Source organism: Nicotiana tabacum, chromosome 19, assembly GCF_000715075.1.
Source record: "Nicotiana tabacum cultivar K326 chromosome 19, ASM71507v2, whole genome shotgun sequence".
Lineage (NCBI taxonomy): Eukaryota > Viridiplantae > Streptophyta > Magnoliopsida > Solanales > Solanaceae > Nicotiana > Nicotiana tabacum.
The window spans coordinates 110,414,627-110,425,600 of NC_134098.1; the positions used below are offsets into that span (position 1 = coordinate 110,414,627).

Genomic DNA, 10,974 nt, shown 5'->3' on the forward strand with positions numbered 1-10,974 from the left:
ATTTGGAGTTAAAATAAAATAAAAATAAAATAAAATCAAATTATAGAATAATAAGTAGGGACATAATTAGAAAAGAAAATAGAAAACGATCCAACTATACCAAATCAGTTATTTTATAAAATAAGGTTTTTGGTTATTTAGGAATAATAAATTTAAAAATATGATATAATTAATTTTAAATAAACAATCAAAATAAACATTATTGGAAATGAGTAACAATCATCCAAACAAGTTGTTACTAAAATGTCCTTTACCCTGACAAAACTTATCTTCTGCTTTTCTCTCTTTCAGGAACCAGATTTTTAGAACTTCCATGGCAGTGCTATCTAGCCTTCAACGCCTGACCAAAATTTCACTTCAAGTCTCACTCATAGCATCACCTTTCGTTCCTGTTAAGCTCTTTCATTTATTCATAGGTATGTATTCTTATTTTGGGAATTTTCACCTCTTTCATTTCGTTTTTTTTTGTGTGTATCCTTTATTGATTTTTGACTTAATTTATCATGGGTTTCTTTACTTTTCTTTCTCTGTGCTTGATTTTTTATGCATCTGTTTTTCCCACTCTGAAGATGAAAATAAGTGTTTCCTTTTAGTGATTCCGGAGGAAGTTACAACAACTAATGATCTTACTCGCCACCTTTAATTTGGTTGGAGGACATATAATGTGGCAGCAGAGATATAAGAGTTCTAAAGTAAAATCAGATATGCATGAAGGTAAACGTTAACGTACCAATTTATTTTCATTTGGTAAAGACCAAATTTTGGTCATAGAAGCAGCAGTGAACTAATGACTCAAAAATGAATTTTTCTTTAGCTTTTTATGTAGTATGTGTGGAGTACAAGATCCAGTACTATCTTTCCTCTTAATATAATAAGTTAAAATTTTGTTCACGCATTTGTATATTGTAATCACAAAAGTATTTTGAGATGAGTGTGTACCATTCTGCAGTGGTGTGAAAAGGACTACCATATTAACGGAGTAAATATGAGTATCATCATGCTAAATGCAATTGAGGCTGCAAGAATGAAAGTATTCTTCCTACTCTGGGCACTCTATTCCTACCCTGAGAATTTGGTTTCTTATAGTTATATTTGAGTTTTCTCTTTCATATGACCCCAGCTCTGCATGAATTATATTTCATTTACAGGTACAACGTGACTTTATGCAAAATGGTTGCAGAGAAATGGATCAGAAAAATGTCGAATATGTCAACAACTCTCGATCTTTATGTTGCCTCTGATTTTTTTGATGCAAATGGATATGATACCCTCACCATCTATCAAATATAAGGTGCACGTTCTCAGAAGCTCTTTTGTGTTCTTATAGTTATGGCTAAAACATAATCATATTGGGACTTGATAGGTTACAAGTACCTTGCTTTATGTTTTGATGATCTAACAAATTTACTGTCAAGAACCAGATAAGGAACCGGTTACATATCCTCAAGACCTTAAGATCGAAAGGTTCCAGCTTGGAATATGTCTCGACTCTTCAGAGCCAGAGGAACAACAGAGGGAACGGATAACTATCATTCCCGAGGAAATTGTAGAAGTCAACTGCCCCAACTGTAAAGTTGCTACATGCACACGCTACAATGCAGAAACAGTGCAGCAGTCAACTTTATGGGGAGTGTCTTTTACCTACCTTGCTTACATCATTTTAGTGATGTCACAAATGCACTATTAACATTAAGGAAGGTAAAAACAAATTAGTGGTTCACTTAGAGAATTCATTCAAGCACTCTCACGGTCATTGATCATCACGCAATCAATTCTCAAGTGCATCAAGAACAAAGAACAACACTACTACGAACTAGTTCCCCACAACAAGTCATTGTATGTCCTTAGTTGAGTTGTAACTTTGTAACAGTTATTAAACTATATTTCCTACTTAGCTTGTTTAGAAGTATTCTGTAGGAAACTCATTGTAAACCTTAAACCTTTGTGTTTGAGTCTTGGTTAGAGTTAGTCAAGTTGTAAAGTCTTTGTAATAAAGTTATTACAAAGTGGCTTGTAATATAGTATTACAAGTTAGTGAAGGATTAAGAGGTTAATTCCTAGGTTGCATAGGTTGTAATCTAAAAGTTGCTCAGTAGTGAACTTGAAATCCTATAAGGGTAGGTCGTGGTTTATAATCCCGTTGAGTTGGAAATTTTCCACGTAAAATTCCTTTATCATTTACTTCCTGTCGTGTGCGTGTGTTCTAGTGGAACAAACAGAGAACGTGGTTCTTTATAGAGTTTGGTGGACCCTTATATTCTATCAATTGGTATCAGAGCTGGTTCTTTCTATCTGGTTAACACCTAGAAAAGATCCTCATGGCTGCTCCCCCAAACTTCGAAGAAGGCAGTCTACTTACAAACCGCCTAGGTTCAATGGACAATATTACGGATGGAGGAAAACTAGGATGCACGACTTCATCATGGCTGAAGATTCTGCACTATGGGATGTCATATGTGAGGGACCCTTTGTTCCTACCAAGAATCTTGGTGACCCAGCTGTAGCCATTCCCAAGACGAGGAAGGAATTCAATGACGTTGATCGAAAGGCCATAGAAAAGAACTTTCGTGCAAAGAAAATTCTTGTTTGTGGCATTGGTCCTGATGAATATAACAGGATATCGGCATGCCAATTAGCAAAAGAAATCTGGAAGGCTCTTCAGACAGCTCACGAAGGAACAACACAGGTTAAACAATCCAAGATCTACATGCCCACAACTCAATATGAGCTCTTTAGGATGAAAGATGAGGAATCCATCCAAGATATGCACACTCGCTTCACCTCCATCATTAATGAGCTTCACTCTCTTGGTGAAACTATTCCAAGAAACAAGCTTGTCAGGAAAATCCTTAGTGTTCTGCCCAGTTCTTGGGAAAGCAAAGTGAACGCCATTATAGAGGTGAAGGACTTGCAGACACTGACCATAGATGAATTTGTTGGCAATCTGAAAACACATCAAATGAAGAAGAAGAAGGACAATGAAAGAAGAGAACCCAAAAGGGATAAGAATCTGGTCCTCAAGACAGACATCAATGATTCAAGTGGTGAGGATGGTGATATGGCTTACTTTACAAGAAGATTCCAAAAGATGGTTCGCAAGAATAGAGGCATTCCAAAAAGGGAAAATTCTAGCAAGCCAAAAAATTATGACCTCTGTCATAAATGTGGCAAGCCAGGACACTTCATCAAGGAGTGCCCTCTCTTAAAGCAAGACCAGTACAAAAACAACTTTGACAAAGCAACCAAGAGGAACTCGTTTCCTGATAAATGCTTCAAGAGAAAGAATGTTACTGACAATGTTGTAAAGCAAGCTCTTGCTGCTTGGGGAGACTCCTCCAGCGAATCTGAAGAAGAAAATGAGCATGGTAATAGTTCAATGATGGCAGTGGAAAGTGAAGCAACTGAGTATGACTCAATCTTTGCCTTGATGGCTCAATCTGATGATGATGAAGATAACGACGATGATGAGATAAATTTTCTGGATGTTTAGAGAAATCTAAAATCTTATTCTCAAAAAAACTCATGTCTTTGGAAAATGTGTTAATTGATGCTTACCACAGTCTTATAAATGATAAAGATGCTTTAACTGTAGAGTTAGGAGAAGCAGAACAAACCAGAGATGACTTAGTAATTGTTGTTGTTGATTTAAAGGAAACAATTGAGAACCTGAAGAAAGAGAAGGATACCTTAGATTAAAAAAAATGAAAATATAGAACATGAGAGAGATGGCCTATTAGTAGTGGTAGTAAACTTGAAGGAAACAATTGGGGAACCTAAAATAGAGAGTAGGCTTGAAAATTCTCAAAAGGGAAAGGAAGTTGCAAGCGAGGCGCACATTAAGCTTGAAAGTGAGTTAAAATCAGTGAAGTCTAGTCTGTGTGCTGAGCTTGAGAAAAACAAGAAACTTCATGAAGAACTAGGAAGAGTGAAGAGTGATCTTGAAAAATCACTCAAGTGGACCTGGTCCTCTGATGCTATCACTGCCATGTACGCCAACAATGGGGGAAACAAGCAGAGGATTAGGTTCCAAAGGGAAAAGATTCCCTACAACCATCATAGCAATTATGTTACTGTACCTGATAATTGGCTTTGCACTCACTGTGGCAACACTGGGCACTTTAAAGAAAACTATAAGGCTAGATTTCAGTCACAACAGAAAAACAAAGTTTTCGCTGAAAAAGTAACTACTGGTAGAGAACCTGGTCCCTCATATAAAAAACGCATGATGCCTGCTTGGACCAGAAGATTCCTCATTCACCCCTTTCCTCATTACAAGGGACTCAAACTCGTTTGGGTTCCTAAGTCTAACTCCTGATTTTCTTGTGCATGGAACAGTGAAAGGAAGCAACCTACAATGGTACATGGATAGTGGCTGCTCAAAGCACATGACTGGGAGTACAAATGATTTCCTTTCACTTAAAGCCCTGCAAGGAGGGAGTATATCCTTTGGAAATGGCAAGAATGTTGGCAAGAAAGGATACATTCTAGGAGTTGGAAGGATTGGGAAGTCTCTCTCACACTCAATCGAAAATGTGTACTACGTGAACGAATTGAAGTACAACTTGCTAAGTGTTTCCCATATCTATGACAAGGGAAACAGGGTGGAATTTGTACCAAAAATATGTACAGTCACAAACCTAGTGACTGGTGAGGTGGTGCTAGTAGCAAAAAGATACAAAAATATCTATGTTGTCGATTTTGAGTCTCTGCAGAATGGTGATCTCAACTGTCTAAGTGCTATTGATGATGATGCTGAATTATGGCATAAGAGGTTGGATCATGCAAGCTTCACGTTGCTAAACAAATTGGTCAGGAAGGACCTGGTTCATGGTCTGCCCAAGTCAAGTTTCAAGGACCACAAAGTGTGTGATGCATGTGTAAAAGGCAAGCAAGTCAGATCCTCATTCAAGCCCAAAAAGGAAGTCAGTACCTCAAGTCCACTTGATCTTCTTCACATGGATCTATGTGGACCCATGAGGGTGGCAAGCAGGGGAGGAAAGAAATATATCTTCGTTATAGTTGACGATTACTCTAGATTCACCTGGACTCTGTTTCTCAGAACCAAGGATGAAACCTTTGAAGTGTTTGTTGCCTTTGTCAAAAGGATTCAAGTGAGGATGGGTAATAATGTAGCTTGCATCAGGTCTGATCATGGGACAAAGTTCGACAATGCCAAATTTGATGAGTTCTGAACTGAAAATGGTATCACTCATAATTTTTCAGCTCCAAGAACACATCAACAAAATGGTGTTGTGGAGAGGAAGAATAGAACTATTGAAGACATGGCAAGGACAATGTTGATTGACAGTGGGATCGCAAAGAATTTCTGGGCAAAAGCTGTCAATACTGCTTGCTACTTGGTAAACAGGTGCATGATCAGGTCCCTTTTGAACAAGACTCCATATGAACTGTTGAATGGAAGGAAACCCAAGCTGACACATCTAAGGACTTTTGGGTGTAAATGTTTTATCCTCAACAATGGAAAAGAAGCTCTTGGAAAATTCTACGCCAAAAGTAATGAAGGAATCTTTCTGGGATACTCATCCCAAAGCAAAGCTTACAAAGTATACAACAAAAGGACTCAATGTGTTGAAGAGAGTATACATGTGATTTTTCATGAATCTCATCTCTTCTGTGAGAAGGACAAACGCATTGACCAAGATGGAGAACCTTTATCTATTCCAAGTGAAGTCATTGACATGGCAAATGGAAAGGCAGACATGATGAGTCATGTTAAGGAATCCAGTAAAGATGATGCAAATACATCTCCATCTATTGGAGAGGAACCTGGTCCCACGATCACAACAACTGAAGCTAAAAATAGAATTGTTGATGCAGTCCAAGGTACTCCACTTGCTGAAGTAAGAAGCGGCCAAGAACCTCAGTCAGATATACCTGGGTCCTCTACAAATGAGATTCAGGTACCAAACTGGAAGCACAAAAGCTCACATCCTCTTGACAACATAATCACCCCTCTTGATTCAGGTGTTCAAACCAGATCAAAAGCCAGAAATTCACTTGCCTTTTCAGCCTTTCTTTTTCAAATAGAGCTCAAAAACATCAAAGAAGCGTTGAAAGATGCAAACTGGATCACTGCCATGCAAGAGGAGCTGCATCAATTTGAAAGAAATAAGGTATGGCACCTGGTCCCTCGACCTACAGATCGAACTATCATAGGAACCAGGTGGGTATTTAGGAACAAACTTGATGAGTTTGGAAATAAAACAAGAAACAAGGCAAGGCTTGTAGTTCAAGGCTACAATCATGAAGAAGGGATCGATTATGATGAAACGTTTGCTCCAGTTGCTTGAATGGAAGCCATTAGAATTTGTATTGCCTTTGCATCTCATATGGAATTCACACTGTTCCAAATGGATGTCAAAAGTGCATTTCTAAACGGCTATCTGAAAAAAGAAGTCTATGTCAAGCAGCCTCCTGGTTTTGAGAGTCACGAGCATCCTGAGCATGTGTGCAAACTGGACAAGGCATTGTACGGGCTAAAGCAGGCTCCCCGGGCTTGGTATAAAAGGTTGTCAAAATTCCTTCTAAAAAATGGATTTACAAGAGGGAAAATTGACAGCACTCTTTTTCTGAAGAAACGAGGAAGGAACCTACTCATTGTTCAGGTATACGTTGATGATATCATCTTTGGAGCCACAACTGACTCTCTTTGTGAAGAATTTGCAAAACTCATGGGGAGTGAGTTCGACATGAGTATGATGGGAGAATTAAATTTCTTCCTAGGACTTCAAGTGAAGCAATCTCATAAGGGAACTTTGATAAGTCAGCAGAAGTACATCAAGGAATTACTGAAAAGGTTTGACATGGAAGCATCAAAAGTCATCGACACCCCTATTGCCACAGTTACCCGTCTAGACATGGATGAACGTGGTTCCCCTGTAAATCAGAACATGTATAGAGGGATCATAGGGTCACTTCTGTATCTTACTGCAAGTAGACCAGACATCGTTTTCAGCGTAGGTCTTTGTACAAGATATCAATCCAATCCAAAGGAATATCATCTGAAGGCTGTCAAGAGAATATTGAGATATCTCAAGGGAACGCATGACTTGGTTCTCTACTATCCCTCAGGTGACAACCTTGATCTTATTGAGTATGCTGATGCTGATTATGCAGAATATCTGGTGGACAGGAAAAGCACGTCTGGAATGGCACATTTCCTAGGTTCTTGCCTAATCTCATGCGGTACGTAGAAATAGAACTCAATGGCACTCTCAACTACAGAAGCAGAATATGTAGAAGTTGCCTCTTGCTGTGCTCAACTACTATGGATCAAGCAGTAGTTTGAAGACTTTGGAGTGCTCTCAGATTGTGTGTCTCACTTATGTGATAACGCAAGTGCACTCAATATTCATATTGATGTACGCCATTATTTTCTCAGGGACAATGTTGAAAAAGGGCTTATATGCATGAAGTTCTGCAGTATTGAAGATCAAATCGCAGATATTTTCACCAAAGCCCTGAGCAGAGAACACTTTGAGAAAAGTCGTCTGGCGCTAGGGTTGATAAAACCCAATGGAGAACCTGGTCCCTCAATGATTGACTATGAAAGAAATGTTCAGGTAAATTTAGCTAAAATGTGTTTTCTGGCAAAGTCTAACTCATCTCTATACCGTTACAGGTAGATACGCATGATGATTACAGAGCAAATAGGTAGTTGATGCAGTACGCGCTGGTAAAAAGGGCAAAGCTTACAGATGCAAGATTAGTCAGGGAACCTGGTTCTCCTGACAATAGGTTAGTAGTTTCTTTCTTCTCTCATGCACAATTTTGAACAGTTAAAACAAGTGCCACGTCATCAGTATGTCAGTTACTTTTCCTTATGTCCTTTGAACCCAAACGTCTCACCCATTGAGAACCGACCCAACTCCCAAAACTGCCGCTCTTTCTCAACTGGTCCCTCATCCTTCATAAATTCATCTATCACTGTCATAACTCTTCCCATCAAATTTCAAAACTCCATTCTCCTGCCTTTCTTTAAACTGCCAAATCCCTTCTCTTCTTCTCGCCATGGCTCAAGATCAAACAACCTCTAGTGTTCCAAGTTACATCCCCATTGAGTCCTAACCTATTGAAACTCCGACTTTAGACTCATCACCCCACACCACTGCTAACCAAAACCCTAGGATAGAGTCACCCCCACATTCCGTCTTTTCTCCTACCCACTCGAGTTCTGGTTCTCATAGGAGTCGCAAAATCTCGACTCCCAAAAGATTTGTAGCCCAGAGCCCTTCTCCTACTTCACCGAAAAAAGGGGATGAACAGAGTACTATTGACAAAGAAGAAAATCAGGAAATTTCAAGCTCGCCTATGAAAAAAGGGTCAAAGGTAGATCCAACTGATAGTTTCGAAAAGTTTGACTCAACAAAGATTGCTCCTGATCTTATGTCCACGGGTAACACTCCTTTCTCTACTGAGTTTGCCATGGATGTACAAGAAAAAGAGGCAATAGAGAACATGTTGTCCATAGCTCATGAAGGGGTTGTTATAGAAGGAGGTGATGTTGGTTTTGGGACTTAGGGGGAAGAGTATAAGACTGTGAAAGAGGGTAGAGAGCTTGTGCCTGTTGAACAATCGGCACAGGACAATACTACTGGGGTACCAAATGAGGGACCTGATTCCTCCCAGGAGGATCTAACTCGGGGGTCCTCTCAAGAGCCCTAGGCCAGTGTTGACCCTGCTCTCTCTCCTCATTTTGATGTTGAGCCTTTGTGTGTGGTGATGCCCAAGGAAAGATCTTTGTCCAGAGAAGAAAAAGGCGATAGTGACGAGGATTCTGATGATATGCCAATTGCTAGCTTGCCTAGGCGTAGACCAATGGTTGCTCAAGAGTCTACTCCTAAGCGACCTACTACAAGGTTGCAAAGGAAGGAGGCTCTTGAGTCTGCGCTTAAGAACAACCAAGCTAAGTCAAGGAGAAGAAAATTAGTGAAAGATGGGAAAGTTATGAACAAGAAGATAGTGCCAGCTGTGAATGTGGATGATGAAGTAGAAGAGGAACCTGGTTCCTTGACTAAAAAACGCTCACAGAAGCATGGTCTCCCCAAACCTAAAAGGAGATCTTCTGTGTTTGCTGAAAGTCTGAACAAATCTGATGATGTTATTTCTAGTAAAAATATGGTGAAAAAATCCAGTGATAAGTTGGTAGAAGAGCCTGCTGCCAGGGTGATGGAAGAATTGGGTGAAAAGTCTGATGAAAAAGGAAAGAATGTTTGCAAGTCTGCTAAGAGAAAAGCTGATATGGATGAGGAACCTGGTTCCTCAAAGAAGGCCAGAGTGAGACAGTTGGTTGAGATCTGTGAGTTCCAACAGTGGACACATTTGTTCACAAATGATGCTCCAATGGTGTATGAAGAAGTGTATGAAGAAGAAGTTCAAAGTTTCTATGCTGACCTTTTTAAGGTTGAAGATGATCACATCTGTGTGTTGGTGAATGGAGTTGATATGGTGATAGACTCTGCCTTGTTGGGATGCATTCTTGGTGTGCCTGCTGAAGGGCGTTGGTTCAAAAGAAGGCCCTCCTTCCTGTATACCAACTGTTGTTTGAGATGGTGAACAAGGTATTGCTGCCTCGAGCTGAGAGAAGATCTATCACCTCTCGTGCAGACTTGTTCCTCATGGAAGCACTGGACAACTTCACTTCTATCAATCTCCCTGGGATTATGATAGAGCACATGAACAAAGTGGCAGACTTTAAAGATGGTACTCATGGGCCGCCGTATGGGTTCCTTCTTACCAAGCTCTTTAAGCATTTCAAGGTCTCTCTGGGACAAGCTAAAGTGGGCACAAAGAAGCAAACTTTCTCCAAAGCTACTCTTGAAGAATGTGAGTGTATCGAGAAAATTGGAGGGGTTGGAAGCACTTCTACCATATCTGAGTTGATCAATGCTCAGAACAGTGCTACCTCGGAGATAAGGAATTTGAAAGCAAGGAATGTTATCCTTGAGACTCAGTTAAGTCAGCTGCAGGAGGCACCTGGTTCCAGTTGTTCTCAACGAGAAGAGGTTGCTCGTCTAACAAAAGAGAATGATGAGCTCAGGAAACAAGTGAAGGACCTGAAAGAGAGACTGCTCAACGAGCAAATGTCAGCAAATGCTCGAATGGAATTAGTCCTCCAAGCCCTCTCTAATCCATCTACTTTCAGTGCTCCCTAAACAGTGTCCCCTCAGTGTCCAGTCTTTAGTGATTAGTCTACTCCCTAAGTGTCAGTTTTTGTGATGATGTTTGTGGTGTTTTTTTTGTTTGTTCAAAACTGTGGATGGTGGTAGTAACATTGACTCTGCTCCTGTTGAAAAATCCAAATTAATGCTAATGCCAGTTTTTCCCTTTTCGCCAACTGTGTCTTGTCTCTATGCTCTGTTTTTAGTCATGTTGTGTGCACACAAGTGGCATGAGTTAACTCACGCTATACTTCCTTTTGCTATATACTTGTTGCTCTTATTTTTTATGATGCCAAAAGGGGGAAGATTAATGTGCATAATTGATTAATGAGCACTGATTAAGGGGGAATACAGACTCAGGGGGAAACTTAAGGCTTTTCTTGGTTCACTGTCTGGTTCTGTGTGGTCTTCTTCTGGGATGTTTAAATTATAAGTTTGTCATCATCAAAAAAGGGGAAATTGATAAGTTACAAGTACCTTGCTTTATGTTTTGATGATCTAACAAACTTACTGTCAAGAACCAGATAAGGAACCAGTTACATATCCTCAAGACCTTAAGATCGAAAGGTTCCAGCTTGGAATATTCTTCGACTCTTCAGAGTCAGAGGAACGACAGAGGGAATAGATAACTATCGTTTCCCGAGGAACTATACAAGTCAACTGTCCCAGCTGTAAAGTTGTTGCATGCACAAGCTACAGTGCAGAAACAGTGCAGCAGTCAACTTTATGGGGACTGTCGTTTACCTACCTTGCCTACATCATTTTAGTGATGTCACAAATGCACTATTAACAT

The 10,974-nt window shown here is 39.8% G+C and overlaps 1 protein-coding gene and 1 long non-coding RNA gene across 2 annotated transcripts; both read left to right on the top strand.

Moving 5' to 3' along the window:
- Nucleotides 1–233: 233 nt before the first annotated feature.
- On the top strand, nucleotides 234–2,146 carry LOC107765894 (uncharacterized). The gene is made up of 3 exons (XR_001643526.2): nucleotides 234–714; nucleotides 950–1,030; nucleotides 1,149–2,146. It is a non-coding gene; the product is annotated as an uncharacterized LOC107765894 (long non-coding RNA).
- Nucleotides 2,147–2,422: 276 nt separating this feature from the next.
- On the top strand, nucleotides 2,423–3,490 carry LOC142173655 (uncharacterized). Its single transcript, XM_075239269.1, has 2 exons — nucleotides 2,423–3,255; nucleotides 3,340–3,490. The coding sequence occupies exons 1-2, from the start codon at nucleotides 2,423–2,425 to the stop codon at nucleotides 3,488–3,490; spliced, it is 984 nt and encodes a 327-aa protein (XP_075095370.1).
- Nucleotides 3,491–10,974: the final 7,484 nt, after the last annotated feature.